The sequence below is a fragment of the Poecilia reticulata genome, chromosome 9 (assembly GCF_904066995.2).
Source record: "Poecilia reticulata chromosome 9, P_reticulata-male-v2, whole genome shotgun sequence".
NCBI classification, from domain to species: Eukaryota; Metazoa; Chordata; class Actinopteri; order Cyprinodontiformes; family Poeciliidae; genus Poecilia; species Poecilia reticulata.
In genome coordinates, this window is record NC_088838.1 from 4,690,622 (window position 1) to 4,709,423 (window position 18,802).

The 18,802-nt window shown below is 40.7% G+C and overlaps 1 protein-coding gene across 1 annotated transcript; it reads left to right on the forward strand.

The window, feature by feature from the left end:
• Positions 1-609: 609 nt before the first annotated feature.
• sfrp1a (secreted frizzled-related protein 1a) lies at positions 610-18,067 on the forward strand. Its single transcript, XM_008417304.3, has 3 exons — positions 610-1,326; positions 5,703-5,783; positions 16,885-18,067. The coding sequence occupies exons 1-3, from the start codon at positions 816-818 to the stop codon at positions 17,208-17,210; spliced, it is 918 nt and encodes a 305-aa protein (XP_008415526.1). The 5' UTR covers positions 610-815; the 3' UTR covers positions 17,211-18,067.
• Positions 18,068-18,802: the final 735 nt, after the last annotated feature.

Genomic DNA, 18,802 nt, shown 5'->3' on the forward strand with positions numbered 1-18,802 from the left:
TGCAGAATTTGTTGTGTGGGATTAAAAGCAACAGATGAAATAACTCCTGTATACCCACAGGAACCAGGTCCCTGCATTTGTGAGTTATAATTTCTTTGTTTTTTTTTGTCTATTTCTAACATCGTCTATGTATTTTTTAGTCTTTTCATATGTTTTGAAATTTCCCTGAACTGTCTGGTCAGACAGGGCTGAATTCATGTATTGGAGTGGCATAGTCAAAGTCCAGTCCAGAGTCAAATCCAATTGCGAATCTACAGTAGGACCTAAAACCTGCTGTTTGAGACGCTCTCCTTCCAGTCTGTCTGAGCTCGAACAATCTTCGAGAAGTGAGAATAGTTTCTAAACGTGCGAAGCATCCTGCTAAAGACTCGCAGCTGTAATTGCGACAAGAACATTGTTTTGAAATACATGAGTAGTCTGATTTGTAAAACCTTTTAAACCACGTATTAATTTCCTCCCTCTAAGCATCAACAGCACCGAAAATGGAAGCGCACGGCAGGACTGCAGTGGAGGGGGGTAAACAGGCTCCTGCGGTGTTTTACTCTGGGGGTAATTAAAACCTTTGACTGACAGCAGAGAAGCAAAAGGCGCAGACGCGCTGTGATTGGTCGGGGGCAGCGCTTTACAATCCCCTCTTGTTTCCACCCTCAGCGCACGCTGCGGCTTCAGCTCGTCCAACTTTCGCTGAAGCCGGACGCAGACGCAAAAAGCGGCAGAGCAAAGTTGGAGAGCCTTCCTCCGCACTCGCCTTCCGAGTCTCCCGATAAAGTGAACGCCGCGGGTAGGACTCGAAAACAAAACAACAACAACAAAACATGAGGTCCGTTTCTGCTCTCTGGAGAACGATCGGGATGGTCGTGACGGTGGCGTTCATGTCGGCGTGCAGAGCATCGGAGTACGAGTACGTGAGTTGGAAGAAGGAGAGCGCGGGGCCCATCTACGGCAAGACCCCCCAGTGCGTGGGGATCCCGGAGGACCTGCGGCTCTGCCACGGCGTGGGCTACACTTCGATGCTGCTGCCCAACCTGCTGGAGCACGAAACGATGGCGGAGGTGAAGCAGCAGGCCAGCAGCTGGGTGCCGCTGGTGCACAAGAGGTGCCACACTGGCACGCAGATCTTCCTCTGCTCGCTCTTCGCACCCGTGTGCCTGGATCACCCCATCTACCCGTGCCGGAAGCTGTGCGAGGCGGTGCGGGACGGCTGCACCCCAATCATGGAGGCGTTCGGCTACCCGTGGCCGGAGATGCTCACCTGCGACAAGTTTCCCGAACATGACGTGTGCATTGCCATGACGCCCAACGTCACTGAGACCGTCGAGACTACAGGTAAGGACACGTCCCGACACTCCGGATAGTCATAATAATCATCATAATTCATTCATTAAAAAGCAAATTATTACTAGTAGTTTTGATGTGGATGTAATATCATCTTCTTCTTAAAAGTAACGCGTATGTTTTTTTGGTTGTTGTTGTTTTTTTTGCCTAAATCGTTTTTTGACAAAAAAGTGACGACATGGAAGGTTAGTTCTTCACGTCGGTGATGGCTGGAGAAGATCACTAACGTTGAACATATTCATAAATGAATCGATAAATAATTTATAAGAGTTCCAAAGAAATGATAAAAACAGTTAACAACTATTTCCGTCATTTCTTTTGTTTCAAGGTAATAATAATAATAATAATAATAATAATTAATTAATTTAAAAAGCTATATATGGAGCTAACAAAGACGTTTAATTTTAAGTTGAAACCTTGGTATGTATTGTTAGTTGAAGGAGGTTCAGTATTATATGGTATTTGCAAAATAATCAACACTTTTGATAAAAATAGATTTCTGCTGTCGTCACGACAGATGCAAACTATTTCATCTCCTACAAATTGGGAGAAGTTAGAGTTTTTCATCATTTACCTGCAAATTCATCAACATCATCCCTCAGTCTACAAAGGTCTGAAAGAAAGTACAAAAGAGCATTACTTTAATATCTGCTGCTGTGGCAACATAAATAATGAGAAAAAAATAAAAACGAGGCGACTTTTCATTTGGATCTTCAGTCCGAAGTGTTAACGCTGTTTGGTTGAGGAATTGGGTTTTACAAACTTCCGCTCTAAATCAGTCAATAAATCTGTTTGTCTAGAAAGTTGATTTAACGTTATACAAGTAAATACCTCTCTGTTAATTCTGTTATTAATGCTGCATGAATCTTTGATCATTTGTCAAGGAATCAGTGAGTTTCCATTGCAAATTCTGCAATTTTAGTGCAGTCTGGATGAAGACTGAATTTCACTCACAGAAACAAAGGCCACAAGTTAGATCATACTTCAGACATGAACTAGAAACCTCCAGCTAACGTCACTTCCACAAAAACACATTGAAAAACAACAATAATGGGGACAAACAGCTAAAATGTGCAATCACAATACTATGATGCTTAGATCCATCCTCTACAACGCTTTTTAGATGTTTAAATTTAATAAGCAGTTTTTTATGTTTGTAAAATAATCAGGAATTTTTTTTATGCCCCAAATTCTTTATGTTGTAGCAGAAATACAGCAGAACCGTGTATATTCACTCAGAGGCGCCTTAAAAATTGGAATATATCTGGCTTTATTTTCATGTTCTGTATAATAAAACAATGTAGGATTTTGCTCTCCAAAAACAAAAAAAATCAATAAATAAAAAAATAAATTAGGTACCAAACTTAAGCTTCTTACCTGATGTAGAAAACAAATCCCAGGCACTTTTGCTGTTGTGCAAAAGTCAACACCCTTCTAACCCTCGTAACACTCTTAAATGAGCTTGGGAATGTTGTTTTAGGGGTAACGGTGTATTTACACATGCAAATCCCACACAAAGAAACCAAATAGAACCTTTTGGAAGAGAAAACTGAGCTGTGAAAAGAAAAATCTGCTCCCATTTAACCTCCTCCATCCCCCCCTCCGCCCAAAGAACTGCTAAAACTAAAGGTGAATAGTTTATTTTCCTTATAATCGGCTACATAAGCACTCCCTTTAGTGTGAATGTGAAGCTGCCTGCTGTTGACTTTGAATGATCACGAAATATTGGAGGGGGTGGGGGGAGGTGGGGGAGGAACTCCAGATGGTAGCGATTATTTTAAGGTGTTTGCCGAGTTTTGGAGGACAATGCTGGGAGGTGGTCCAGCTGCAACGAAAAAGCCAGTACCTGCATATATTAATGCTCGTTGTCTGACAAACACATTAAGTCTGATGAGGGATGAAAAGCTGAAAGACAGTCGGGTCGGAATAATGTGAGCCGCAATGTAGGCTGCGGGCGGATTCCAGCAGCGCTGCCGAGGACGCATTCCACCGTCACTTCATGCACCCTGTCAGAGTCAGATGGGTTGGCTCAGGTTGTCCAGGACAAAACTATATGTTGTAAAACAAAACAAACAAAAAAACCCACAAACAAACAAAACATAGTTTCTTAAAGGATCAAGCTTGGACCGGTTCTAAATACTTGAGGTTTGGGAGGTGGGCCGCTGTGCCAGCAGCATCGGCGCTTGGCACTTTAACGAACTGCACAGAGGAGGGAGAGGAGAAAGCACAACTGACTCATTCACATTAGGCACTACACTGTGTGACCTTCCATCACCACATCATCATCTTACTTTTACTGCCACCTGGAGGTGTAAATGAAGCTTTCAGAGATGTTTTTTCTTATTATTTTATTTTACTGAACACATTAGGCTTAAATACATAACTTAGACAGAGCTCAGGGCAGTTTAATGTTTCTGTGTGTGCGTGCGTGTGTGTGTGTGTGTGTGGTGGGGGGGTGCGTGTGTGTGTGTGTGTGTGGTGGGGGAGTGCGTGTGTGTGTGGTGGGGGAGTGCGTGTGTGTGTGTGTGTGTGCGTGTGTGTGTGTGTGTGTGTGTGTGTGGGAGGGGTGGCGGGGTGCGTGTGTGTGTTAACATTTAACAGTTTTTTGGGGTGTGTGCAGTACCTACTCCTAGAGTGGCATAGAGGAACTTAGAGGAATTTTTGGTAAAAGTTGAGGTTGGGACCACACAAGCTCTGCCCTCTCCAGACACCACCTGCTGTCACTTGTCAACTTGAAGAATAAAGTAAGACGGTGATTTCACTCAAGCTTTTTAAAGGGGCAGTATTATTATTATTATTATTATTAGCTTTACATCATGTCGTATTGTTATTCAACCATCAAAACCATACCTGGAGTGTTGCCTTGATTCTTTTGTCCATGTTTGAGAAATCCTTGAATCTCCCGTGGCAACCGTTGAGCTGTGACAAACACTTGGTGAGGCCGAGCGCCACCTTTTCAGAGCAGCCCTCCCCTGTGACTTCCCCACTCAGCTCCTTCAGACTAGCCAGCAGCAATTAGCAAACACCTGATGTAACTGAATATCTGCGGAACTCATTATAGGAGCTGCTTCTCAGAGCATCGCTGGTAGAAACACTGCTGACGGGTTAAGAGAGGAGCCATGTTGTGACAACTTTCTGAAGGCAGAATTTCAGAAAGATGAAGAGTTTCTTCAAGAGGCAAAGGCCCAATTTCAAGGTGTTAAATTATGAAGTCAAGCTTCTTTTAAGTCATATTTCATATATAACATTTTTTATAACAACTGAAGGTAACAGTTATTTGATTGACCTATATAAATGCATAATACTGCCCCTTTAAAGATAATCAGCTCAATTTTTTTGTGTGTTTTCTGTTATCAGTAATGGCTCAGAAAGGGCCAGTATCTAATACTGAGGTGGATAAAGACACAACAGATGCAGACTGATCTTCTTGGCTGTACTGAATGTTAGCAGAGGTTTCCATGCAGTAGTCTGGTGTTAATGGATTTAAAGGGTGCAGACAGACAAAAGATCCAGTGACTCTGAAAACAGAGTCTATTTCGCACCAAACACTTTGCGCCTTGGGTGTTACTTTCACAAGCCTACGTTAAACATGTGTAACTACATCTGGCAACTAAAAGAGGCTATTAGTTTCCACCTTACCTGCCCCTATCTTTTGATTGATCTGAGTCAACACTGAGACACTAGTATCTGTTAAAGGTCAGTGCTGCAGGATTCCACAAACAGGGGAAAAAAAAAAGAAGGTCCAACTTTGGAAAAGTAGGCTCAGTTGTTTGGCACGAAGCTTTCGTTTGCAGTATTATAAAAATTAAACTGTGGTAGTAAAGTATTTGCAGATATGCCTCCAGACAGAACTTTTTGGCTAAACCTATGTTGGCTTTCCTTGTTGTTCTCCATGAGCTAGCGTTTCTTGGAATGTCCGACCATTCCAGTAAGCAGTAACTGAATATCAATACTATTTCTTCTTTTTTTTTAATGCATTTCTCAGATCTTTGTAGTTGTTTTTCCACATAGAACAATGTTACCGTTGAGCAGGCTCGTTGTGAAAGCTGCGTACAAAGTGAAGAGGAGAGTGTTTACTGCCGCACTTAGTTACAGCTGGCTATAAAAGCGGAGTACATTCTTCTCTGAGGTCAGGTCGCCAGGACACGTGAAGCTAAAGAAACAAGTTGAGTGACATCAAGAACAAGACGAGATGTTTGCAGAGAGAGAGAGAGAGAGAGACGTGGAAATCTGGAATCCAAAAAGCACAGAAGTTTTAGTTCTTTCATATGGGTTACGCTAATTTGTGACTAATCAATTTCTGACATTTCACCAGCTTTATTCATTATATTTCCATCTATTTTAATTTTTTTTGTTTTTCTTCCCAGGCTCTTCTCCCATCTGTCCTCCATGTGACAATGAAATGAAAACAGACACCATGTTGGAGCACATGTGTGCCAGCGAGTTTGGTAAGCGTCCCGCAGACATTCACTAAAGACGTCCTTCTCCACCTTGGCAAGGATTAACTGGTTCAGTTGGTTTAATTTAGATTATTTCTCTGATCAGGGGAAATTGCGCAAATATTCCAAGTGAAGCTTTCAACGCATATAGATGCAGACGTTTCATCGGACTTTGCCCGTCAGTTAAATGTGAGTTATCTGTATTCAGGCCTTGGTGGAGGACGAGGTCGTTTGACTAATGAATTGGGGTCGTTGGAGCCTTTATGTGGCAGTAGTAAAGCTGGATGTTTGCTCTGCCGTCTGGGCCGGTTCGTGTTACAGGCGAACTTTTCCATATGGTGGACGGTCAGCTGTGACAAACTGTACAGAATGTTAAAAATGACGAGAAGTAATCTCCTGAAAACACTGAATTCAATAGTTATTTCCAAAGACTTTTGACATTTCTTTTACTGTGGTGTGTTTTACGAGTCCTAATTACAAAAGGACTTTGTTAGCCAATAAAGAGCTAATGAGTAAAATGGAAAAACATGTACCAGGGCGACACTTTTTACTAGGAATTTACGCAAAAGTTCATAAAATTCCTGAACAGGATCCGTTTGGGCCTGGTGATTTTGCCCTTTCTGTTGGCTTTTTTTTTTTCTTTTCATAAAAATTTGTCTTAAACATTTGAAAAAAAAATTTCTTAAAATGTTTGTCTTGTAAAAGTTTGTTGAAACATTGGTTGCTAATTCTTACCCTTTGTTTGGAAAAAATTAGTTTTATTCATCCACAATATTTAAGCGGCATATTTAATCCAGTGATGCTATTTTCTTACTTAACCAAAATGTTTGAGTAACTTGATTGGTCAAGTAAAACAAAGAAAGGAACACAAGTGCAGAATTTCAAAAGTAACATCTTAACATTGTTACTTGCAGTATATTTCTGTATTAAAGCTGCATTATGTAAGTTTTATAAAAAATATATATACATATATATTTTTTACATATTTGTTGAAACAGTCACTATGTTGTGACATCAACATAGGGACCTTTGACCTGGGACCTTTGGAGGTATATTTTAAACCTGTTATTACAGATCTTGGTTTTAAGGTTGACAGTGATTTTAAATTGGACAGCCAAATCAGAGCCGTGGTTAAGTCCAGCTTTTATCATTTAAGGCGATTGGCGTCAGTGAAATCTTTTCTTTCCAGGCAGCTTTTTGAAACGGTGATCCACGCTTTTATTTCCACTCGATTAGATTACTGTAACTCACTATATCTGGGAGTCAGTCAGTCGCTGCTCTCACGTCTGCAGCTGGTTCAGATGCTGCTGCACGACTTTTGACAGGAACTCGAAAGAGGGAACATGTGACCCCTGTCCTGGCCTCACTTCACTGGCTGCCTGTATATTTTAGGATTCATTTTAAAATTCTTATGTTTGTTTTTAAATCACTACATAATCTTGCCCCGGCTTACCTCTCTGAGCTTCTTCACCCATACGTACCTTCTCGGTCACTCAGGTCAGCAGATCAGCTGCTCTTGGAGGTACCAAGATCCAGGAGGAAGCTCAGAGGGGACAGGGCTTCTCTGTCATGGGTCCTAAGTTATGGAACGACTTGCCTTTGCAGGTCAGAGAGGCCCCTTCACTGTCCACTTTTAAAGCTCGTCTTAAAACCCATCTATTTTTCTTAGCTTTCAACTCCGGCGGGATCTAGTTTTAAATTGTATGTTTGCTTGTTTTTAAATTGTAAGAGTTTAGTTTTTTTTAATCTTTTATTTTTTATTATTGTTATGTTGTGTTTTACTGTACAGCACTTTGTATCAGCTGTGGTTGTTTTAAAGTGCTTTATAAATAAAGTTGGATTGGATTGGATCATACTATGAAACATATAACCTGAGAAAAAATCAAGCTCCTGCTGTCTCCCAGTGCTAACTGAGCAGAACCACGCTCACTAGCCCCCCTTTGTCCTCTGCTACGCTGCAGCTAGCGTAGCCTGTTGTGAGCCATTTAGCAGTTAGCAATGCCGCCAACAACAAATGAAAGCTACGACGACTGCGACTTTTTTGAAGAGAAGTTCAGTGAATTCATCATCAGTAATGGCTCATTACACAAAGTAAACAAGTGTCATACTGCAGTAAGATTTTACAAAAGTGAAGAAATCCTAAGCAGAGGAAAGTTTACAGCAAGTCAAACCGATCCCCTCTTAGCTGATCAAAGTGATTCAGCCACTCGGACTGAAAATATACATGTCGTCCAATACTCTGCAGCGAAGTCCCAAATTATTTGTTCCCATGACAGATGGAGATTTGAAGTGCTCTTTTGATTGGAAGTAATATTAATGTTTTGAAGTTGAGCAACCAGACAAGATGTTCCAACCTCCAAGACAAAAGATTTATAACAAAAGATAAATGGGCAAAAATACCAGATGACTCAACCAAAGAACTGTCTAGAAATTTCTAAGAATGGTTTAGTTTCTGTAAAGTCATCAAAGGCCTTTCCATTAATCTTTTAAAACAGCATAAAGAGTTTTTGACCTGCAATTTGTTTTGATAAAACATAACGGAATGGTTTTTTTTCTATTATACATCCTCTATATTTTCTTCTGGAAAATATATACACTATCAGAAAAAAGTGTATTCATCGAAAATAATAGAATATCTCAATCTATCAGCAGAATAAATAATTTGGGGTTTATATGTATTTAAGCAGACATTTAATCCACGTATTTTCAAAAAAGAAAAGGTCTCTTGAGGTCTCGAGCAGCTTTGTTTTGCTATCTAACCTCTGTTTGTTGAGTCTGCCTCCTGTCAGTCTGTCCTAACGCTTGCAGAGGATTTTTGTATCTTTTGCATCTTGTCAGTTTTGTAGTTGTCCGGGTTCTGTTGTTTGGTAATTCTCCCTACACACACATCCATCTGATGAGGTCGTCTGATCCAGGCTGGACTACTGTTTGCTTGCATAAAAGTTGTTCTGCTGAGGAACGTGCATCTTAACGTTGGCCTTTTGTGAAAGCGTAGATGACTGATAGCAGACAGTGAAGTGTCATGTCCCATAGATCCAGTTTGAATTATGTTTAAATGGCTAACATCAGATAAAATAAGGGCTCCACCTGAGCAGCTGTGAGCCTGTCACCTCTCAACGGACTTCTTCCCTTTTCTACAAAAGTTGAACTTTTCACCAAACCTCGTCTGAAAAACATCAAACCTTTTGCTGTTAAACTTCTATTCATGCTTAATTGTAGTTTTAACATTTCGAGGGTTTATTAACCCTTCAAAACCACCTACAGATGCTATTGGTCACTTTCTAGTTAGTAAAAAAGGGACAGAAAAATCTGCCCATTGTTACTGAGGGAGGTTTGTGAGATGTCTAGCAGAGTGTTTTCAGTCCGACTCAAATGGAAAATGTCCAATAAACAACAAACCCAAAAAGCAAGCGAGGAAAGAACATAGTTGGCTGCAGTGGGTATTTATAACCCACTGCAGCCACTCAGCTGCAGTGGGTTTCAGCAACTGGGTTAACAGTCGCTGAAACCCACTGAAACCCACTGGGTTCAGGAAGTTCAGCAGAAATATTTAAAATGTTACACCTTGCATGTACCTGCACATTGAAATGCTTGTGGTAAACCAAACAAATCCAAAGAAAAAGACAAAGTACAAACAAACTACAGCTGCAGAGTTCACCGTTGCTGCCTGTGGTGAACCGAAAACACCCACTGGGACTGCATCTCGAGGGGACGCCAACGACACATGTGAGCGGCGTACTGTACATGAGACGCACAAGCGACTGGTGTTTTACTTGCTAGTGGAGCCTGGAGCCGTGGCATCCTGAGACCCTGGTGCCATGTCGAGCGAGCGGCCCGCCCGGACGCACATTGGAACCAGACTTTCCAGCGGTTCTCGAGAGGAGTTTAAGGTTACATTTGTTTTAACGAACTGCCTCGGTGTTTATGTTGCGGTGATGGGACTCGCCTTTTTTTTCTTTCTTTTTTCTGTGTGTCCTCATTTGCCAGGAGAGCGGGACAAGTGGTGGAGGGGTCAGTCGGGAAGGAGGGGGGCATTTTTGGCTCGTTTCATGTCGGTTGAAGACAAATGTTGTTTTGCTTGCTTGCAATAAGTCCCCTAACCAGCTGACAAGTGAGGATACACAGGCAGATTTACTGTCAGGCTGAAGATGATGCACCGCTTTAAGTGAACGTGTGTGTAATGGGGATAGGAGGAGTCATCATTTCTGCAAAGCATCAAATTTTTGCCTTAAGCTCAATTTAACTTCATTAAGACCAAAAAAAGAGAGAGACACGAGAAGAATATACATTTTTTTTTTGTATATATTTTTTTTCTTCAAAAGAGTTAGGTTTCAGTCCAAAGAGAAAACTGCAGCTATAAATATGCCGTGGGATACTGAGGCCAAGCATGGGTTAGTGTCTTGTCTTTGAGTAGAAAAGAAAACACAGTGGTGGAAAAAGCCTGGCTCTAATCATGAAACACTTTATCCCCCCCCAACAAAAGATAAGGCCATCATCCGGATTCCATTCTGCTGGTTTCAACTTGACTCTACAGTGTTCAGTGGGTAAAAATAGTGTTTTTAGGATCCAGGGGGTTTTCTGCATCCCGGTTACGGGTGTGTTTGCCTGATCTTTGTAGTCGAGGGGGAAAACGCAGATATGATAAATGGACAGGATGTTGCTCCTCATCCCCGTTGGACGGCTGAGAAAACGGCAGGGAGTGTCGAGAAACGAATCAGCAACTCGCACCAGAGTCTCTAGTAAGCGGCGCGGACCAATCGCGTGTAAAATATTTACGACCTGGCAGCGAGGGAATATGTTTTTTTTTTCTCTCTCTTTTTTTTTGGTTCTCTTTAAACCTCATTTACTGGAAGCCGGGAAAGATGTGTTCTTCTTAGCTGAGGTAAATGTCAAGTAAAATGCTGCTGTTCTCTTCACACTTCCAAGTAATTGCGCAATTGTCTTTTCCCAGCAGAGCAACACAGATCTAAAGCAAAGAGTGAATTAGTCTGGTGTATCTCTTTTTTTTTAATTCAGGGCTGCAGTTCTTGTTGAGTTGATGAAGATGTTACAGGTTTTGGAAGTTATTGTTTTGCAGATGGGCTGCACTCACTGGGTTTTCTGGCATCTCTTTATAATTTCTCTCTGAACAGATGTGTGTGTTTTGTTGATTGGCCAATAAAACAAACAAAAAAAAAAGTTGATATCGTAACAGACTGGTGATCAATATTAATAGAAAATATGTCAGATAGAATTTCTTTAATTCCAGTAATTTCCTGAAGCAAACAACTAAAGAGACTAAAGATTATGACACCAACTCCAGAATTGTTAGTGCCTTAAATTGCTCGGCTGAGCATGTCAAGATAAAATGAAGCTGGAAACTCTACAAGCTTAAACTTCTAAATTGAACTTTTGCTAAAATATAGCTCTTGTTTTTACATCTGTAGACGTTGGGAATGCAGCAGAGAGAAAGGGCTTCTTGAAATCTAGTGAGAGCTGAACTTGTAGCCTTGCAACATGTGAGCTCGTTATTCACTGCAAACAGTGATTTGGGTAAACATGTCTGGAAGCTAGCAGGTCTTGATTTAGAGTTATTATCAGGGTCAACAATCCATCAGTCTTTACTCCTGCTGCTCTGTCTACAGTTTCCTTTTGAATATATGGTGCCATGAAAAAGTACTTGACCTCTTGATTTTTTTTTTTTTTTCAGCAGTTCAGATGTGAACTTGCTTGTGTAAAATGGATCTTTGTCCTGCTACAAAACCCAAGCACAGCTGAGCTTAAGGTTCTACCAATTACACTCAGTCATCCAAGTCCTGAAGCAGTAAAACCTAATGCATTATGGTCCACTCTACTCTCTGTGACTGGACAGCATGAATTAAATAAATCTGGAAGTTGCTCCGGCCTCCAGAGGTTAGAGGTGTCTCCAGAGGTCTGGATGCGGCCCTGATTTTTGTGACAGCTTGGACAGTGTATGTCAGTTGGGCATCACGGTTTTACACAGAGATCCAGCCTTTTGTTTACACAAAACCAGTGACCGGGGTCTCTCAGACCAGCAGGTGTGGAAACCAGGTCTCAGAGTGAAACTTTTCTGGAACATCCCACTGTGGAGGCGTGAAGCACTCCACGGGTTTGGAATTGGACATGCACAGGACGCACAGATGTAGGGTTTACTTTACGCATCGGCAGGTAACAACAAACACGACGACGGTTAAAATGTGCTGCGTTGTGCTACTTAACCTGTTCACGTTAAAACAATTTCTGATGAGAAAAAATATATGTGTTATGTGAGCACAGAGACATGTTATTGTTTACGATGCGATGAAAACTGGCGGGGTGGAAGCTAAGGGTCAAACGTGCATGTGCGTTCATACACATACTAAAATCACAGCACCATTTAGCGGCTTGGCATAACAACTACGGCTGACTCCAGGTGTGTTAGTGTTGCTGTCTAGACGTGGATCATTTAGTTAGTGGGTCTGTTATGTTATTTGAGAAGCTGAACTAAACATATGTCATTAGTCAATTCACGATTTAATAAGGCCATATTCGCGTCGTGGCTTTGTTAGGGTCGGTCTTTTCCAGTAGCTCCTCTGCTGACGTGATTCTGTTTTCAGATTCCTCCAGTTGTGTAACTTTAGTGGTTACATTTTGATTTACCTCTGTAAGGGTTTTCCTTCAAAGCAGCAACCAACTTTGTCATTTCACCAATACTGTGGTGCCCAGCTAGGTTTTGAATCCACTGAGCTTGGAATAATGTGACCGAAGTTCAGCTAGCATAGTGCCAAGGTCGATCATGCTACCAGTGCTGGCGACCCCCCACATCGTCTTCATAGAAATGTCAAATGGATTTTTGGGAACCAGCCCCTTGTCCTATGCTTTGCTTCGTCCAGAGGGTCTGGACTCTCAGCTGTTGAAAAATATTTGCCGAGGCATGGACTCTGTTGAAGTTAGCAATTGTACCCAGTTGCTAACATTTGACTGGAAATAGCTTGAGCAGAAAACAACCATCCTCTACTGCGAAGAGAGATTGCTGTTAATGTTCATTCAATATTTGGAAGCAACCCCTTCTTCTGTTCGCTGATTGGCCAATGAATTCCTTTCTATCAGAGGAATCCAAGTCAATGACAGGAAGCCCAGACTGTGAAACGAGATGTTAACAGGGCAATGGCCAGGCTAGGGAACAGATGAACTATCACCATTCTTGACAGCACTTGTTTTTGACAGTTTTCAGTTCGAGTTACGTTTCTGATCCTGGGTCTTTTGTAGGTTCTAGTGCAGACGACACAGAGCAGCCACTTCATGCTGCTTACTACGTGGTTCCATCGGATTTTGTAGTTTTGTTCTTTGGCATCTGGTTTGGATCTTGTCTATTTATTCATTTGCTACTGAGTAGCTAGTTAAAGATACTGAGTAGCTTTAACTACTGAGTAATTAAAGCTACCCATAGATGCCCGTATTTAACCACCCGGTGGTTAAAGCTGAGTGGCTTTAACTACAAGGTAGTCAGCAATTTTCCTCCGTAATGGACCCGGGGTGGATTTGGTGCCACTGACACTGGGCTTTTGAGGAATAGCAGAGTCCGTTTCAAAGAAATAACCAGATGTCACTGTTCCTACGTGATCCTCCTGAAAAGATCAGGTCCCATCGACAACACCAAGGGCAAAGAAAGTTCAAACTTCAGGAGATTATGGGTGCTGGAAGACTTATCTAGATGAACGTCTTGCAAGTATTGGCCAGGATGTCTCCATTGTGGCTCACTCATTATGAATGCTGTCCAGTTTGATTCCACAGAACACTAAGCCCTTTCACAGAGAGGGGGATAAATCTTTTAATCCCTTACATGTGCACCGTTAATACAGTGGACGGAAAGAGAAGCATTTTATTACTTTAATTAGCGATGGAAGAGACAAGTGGAAAAGGAGAGTTCAGGAAGTCAAAAGGGATGTAGTGTTTTAAAAAATTAAATAAAAAGACCTGTTTAATTTTTAACCACTTCAGTTCTTTGCTGGAGGCAGACAATTATTCTTACTTATCTATTTTATTTGCACTGTACGTCAAAGTCAGATGTTTTTGTTTTTTCCAGCCGTAGCGCTGTGACTTGGTCTTGTGTCCTCAGGGTGTGTGTGGGGTTTACTGTGCACCTGGAAAGTATTCACAGCTCTTCACTTTTTCCACATTTTGTTATGCTGCAGCATGATTCCGTATTGTATGAAATGAATCTCTTTCCACAAAAAAATTTTTTCTACACAGCAATACCTTATGAAAATATGGAAAAAAAATGTTGTGTTTAGCAAATTTATTAAAAACATAAAACCAAGATATTACAGTTAAGTGAGCCTTCCCAGCCACTGTTTAATACCTTGTCGGTCCTCCTGTGGCAGCAGTTCCAGCATCAGGTCTGTTTTGAACATGAAGTCTCCAGCTCAGCTCACCGACCTTTAGGCAGTTTGCTCCTTTCTTCTCTGCAGTTTTTTTCCACCTCCATCAGGTTGGATGGGATTGGTCAGATCTCTCCAGAGACGTTCAGTCAGTTTCCAGTCCAGAGTCTCGGTCTCTCCAGGACTCACACGGTGGTTCTGGAGCCTCTGAGATCTGGGCCATGTGCTTTGGGTCGTTGTCTTGCTGGAAAATGAACCATCACCCAGACTGAGGTCAAGATGCTCTGCAGCAGGTTTTCATCAGGATCTTTGTACATTTCTACATAAACATTTTCCTCTATCCTGATCTGTCAGTTCCTCCTGCTGCAAAGATTCCTCTTTTATTGTTTTTGTTTTTCTCTCTGCAAAGACGTCAGCCAATTCATTGCAGGTCCTGGTCAAGTGCCGTTCAGATACCACAGACATGGCAGGCTTTGGAAACCTGTCATCACCAAGGCACAAGCATTGCTGATGTTTGAGTAAAGGATTTACTCTTAATGTTTCTCTCGCACGTTTCAGTGTCAAAAAGCCTCGGAGTCCGTCTTTGTAGATTTTGTAGTGAACTTGGATTCAGGTTTTTCTACCATTCATTTTCTGTCCTTTTTCATTTGTTCCACTGAGATTTCTTCCCACTAGCCGCCATTTTGATTGCAGTAATGACGTGTGAGATTTTAGAATGGGTTGTTATCTAGCAACTCATATACTGGGGCTACAGGATAAAGGGGAGATGATGGAAGAGTAAAGTTGATTTAAATGTTTTATACTCGTATCTCTTTGGTTGAGGAGATCAACAGAAAATGTGTTTTTGATGATTGAACACACTCTGACAATTTGACTGAGTGTGTCCTCGGTTGTGTGTTTCCTCTTTAGCGCGTTGAGTCAAACCAAAGTTTTGAAGTGTATCACAGCGTTTTTGCACCTCTATTTCGGGGGTTAACATAGATGTTGAACATCTAAACAGTCATGATCAATGCAACTCACAGACAGAAGGTCACTGAAGTCATTTATTGCACATCTGTTTTTTCTGCACTGCCCTGATATACCGTGTTAAAAATAGTGTGTCGTTTTGTGTTCAGTTCAGTACACACGCTCATTATGTACATAAAAAAAAAAGTTGTCCTCTTCAACTGCATGTCCCTTGGATCCATATTATTTCTATTTCTGATAACTGCGTAGTGTTTTTTGTTGTAATTTTGTATAGTATATTATTACAGTCATTTTTTAAACTTGTTTTTTATGCATTTTCAACACATTTGGAAGTTTTGTGTCTCACTGCTTCCACATAGCCATGCTTTTGTTAACAGCATAATATGGATATTATGCTCAGTAATAAAATCATAATTAAGACAGATTTTTCTGATAAGGTTCTGATTTTAGCAAACGTGGTTAATTCACCTGGTGGTAGAAATCAATTTTAGGTTTGCTTTAGATGGATTAAATGTGAGGTTTGATTTTACACCCATTTGATTTTTTTAAGCTGTGGTTTTTCTCTCACAGGGATTCTGCTGTATTTTCTACTGTATCTGGGTTACAACAGGTGCAGAACTGATGCCTGGTTCCTTTCCACATCAATATATCAGACATCCAGTTAGAGGTTGGTGAGGATATAGTATTTGTTGTTTGAATACTTGGTCAGGATGTTAACGTCTTTATTCGTCATTCATTCATTTTCTTCCAGTGAAGTTTAGAAAGGGTGAGCCAGGAGATGGAGCACCAGCGGCTCAGTTACCAGGTGGTTTCCTAGGAGACCAGAGTGCTCCTGGTGTACAGTTGGTATCAGCCGATGTGATGATGTGGGAATCTTTGTTTGTCTCATCTGTCCACGTCGGTGTTTAACGTGTTCTGCTGGTTCATGGATTCCCGTTTCTGATTCACAGAGCAAAAGGTGGTTGATGTGATTCATTCTGGTCCAGAGTTATTGAGACAGAAGCCGTCTGGTTTGAAGATGGAAGATTCTGTGACTGTCGCCAGAGTTTAGTGATGCTCTCAGTGTATCTCTCATCTTCACGTTGAATTGTTGGGAACGGTCCACTGATAAAGACTTTGGTTTTAAGATTTCTGATTGTGCTCACCAGACGACTGAGATTGTTTGTAATAATTTTGGAATTTTGTTTGGCACCATCATTCACTCCAGAATGGATTATAAGATTCGACATTTTTGCGTAATTATTAATAATTTTTAGCACTTTATATGCTATATTAAACACCATGTAATTCAGTGTGTAAACTAAATATTTAGCTTGCTAAATAAATTTAGTTTGGAGTAAAACATTTTTTTAGCAATCTTAGCATTTAGTTTGGAGCTAAATATTTAGTTGGCAAACTAGATATTTAGTTAGAAAGTGTAACATTGTGAAAATCTGACCTTGAGAAATGAACCTCAGATTTTTCTCTGACCCAAATTGTTGTTAACTTTTGACTGTTTAAGTTTTAACTTTACAGAGATCACCTTATATGAACGACCATGCAAAAAAAAAAAAAAATTCTATATATATATATATATATATATATATATATACAGCAGGAAATCGGAATTAGTCATAAAGAACTGTTGTGTGAAGACAACCTTAACCATTTTCTCTATTTTCCTGCGTATTAAACACTAACATGATGCCTTAAGCGGTAGGGATATGCTTAGACAACATATTTTTCCCCCTCACATTTGGATTTAAAGCAATCTATGTTTTTGTCTCGATGTGTCTCCACCACAGCTATCAAGGCCAAGATAAAGGAGGTGAAACGAGAAAACACGGACCGCAAGGTGATCCTGCAAAAAAGAAAGAAGTTGATAAAACAAGGGAACCTGAAGAAGAAAGACCTGAAAAAGCTGGTGTTGTACTTGAAGAACGGCGCGGACTGCCCCTGCCAACAGCTGGACAACATAGTGAACCAGTATCTACTCATGTTCCGGAAGGTTGATAAGCAGTACCTCCTCACAGGCATCCACAAGTGGGACAAGTCCAACACGGAGTTCAAGAAGGCCATGAAGACACTGAAAACCCACCAATGTCCTGAATTCACCAACGTCTTTAAATAGTACACCCGCAGCCCCCGAATCCGGTTGAATTGCATTCTACATTCGAACTGGTAAAAGCAATGCCAAACTTTGCTTTCTGTTGTCCTGTTTATATCCCTACATATCTCTGTATTTTTTACACTTATTCTTCAGAATGTCCACTGTTCGATTTAGGATAAACTCGGCGGTGAATGACGACAAAAGATGAGTTTCCTGTGTGCCCTTCAGGTCAAGGAGAAAGACTGTCGAGTCAGAGGGTGGGTTGGTTTTTATGACCAAACGCTTGTATTTCTAAGAGTTAGATTAATTCTGCTTACAAGTTTTCTTTGGTAAATATAAAGTTATGTCAATTTTATTTTGATGTATGTACCTGAAAGTAGCAAACATTATATAATTGTTGCTATGGATAGGCCTTGCTAGCATGTTCCTGCTTCAATATGCTAATGCTGGCTAACGAATGAAAATAGGCAAGAAAAACTATTTTTGAGTCTAGAGAACTTAATGTTTTAACCTTTATGTGTCTGCTTGAGCTTTGACAGTGACAAAAAGTATGAAATATTGCTTCTGTATGATAAATACGTGTCAAGCTGAGCGATACACAGTTAGCATTAAGAAAATGCTTTTTGTTGGATTTTATGATGCACATTGCAAAGTCTTCTTTAGTATTGGTTCATGTGTTTTTCTGTGTGTTTAAAATGCTGAATCTGGCACAGTGTATCTAAACTTGGTGTTTATGTCTGTTCTGCTTTGACATTTCTAGTCCATTTTAGCACAATTTCTTTTTTCATATTTGAATGTCAGTATTGCTTATTACGTATACTGTACATATAAATTTGACATAAAATATGAAAAAATTAAACGGTGTCACAAAGTATTAATTCACTGTATAATGCTGACTTGTTCTGTGGTCATGTGAAAATGTTTGCACTGTTTCAGTTTTTCACGTGTGGTCGTAGAAAACATAAGCTAACATGTTGTGTTCAGGGAAAACTGGAGGTTTCTTCTTTTTTTAAAATGTGGTTTTAGGCTCTAGTGGATTTTATTGAGCAGGGAACAGACAGGAAATCAGGAGAGAGAGAAGGGGTAGATATCCAGCAGATGTCCAGAGGCAAGGAATCGAATCCAGGAGAACGGCATGGACTACCGCCTCTACACATGGTGCGAACGCTCTACCAGCAGCAGAGCCACCCAACGCTCCAGAGCCGGTGCTTTCTAAGCAAACTCTCAAAACCTTCAAAATGGTTTTGGCCACCGTACCAAAACGATGAATTTAGAAACAAAGTGTTAATTTACATTTTGTCCATCGCTGATGTCAGTTCACACACATATCTTGATAGTGAACATTTTGCTTTGAACATTTTCAAGATGTAAAAAGCACTAGCTTTACTAGTGCTTTTTACTTTACTTATTAGCCATTGTACTTGGCTAATAAGTACAATGTTGGCAGAACTCATTGTTTTCCCAATTTGTCACTTGGAACAGCACCAACTGAAAACTGATACTTTCAGTGTAAATACAACAAAACACAAGTCCAAGGTGTTCAGTTTGGATGAAGGATGTGGGACGGCCATAACAAATTTCAAAGTGATGGTTCAAACACATTTTCCATGAGT

What these genes read in the sequence shown, in the direction of transcription:
- sfrp1a (XM_008417304.3), top strand. Translation starts at nt 816, where the DNA reads ATGAGGTCCGTTTCTGCTCTCTGGAGAACGATCGGGATGGTCGTGACG. An exon ending in TGAGACCGTCGAGACTACAG is followed by an intron (nt 1,327 to 5,702) that starts GTAAGGACACGT and finishes TTTTCTTCCCAG; the next exon opens with GCTCTTCTCCCATCTGTCCT. An exon ending in CATGTGTGCCAGCGAGTTTG is followed by an intron (nt 5,784 to 16,884) that starts GTAAGCGTCCCG and finishes TCTCCACCACAG; the next exon opens with CTATCAAGGCCAAGATAAAG.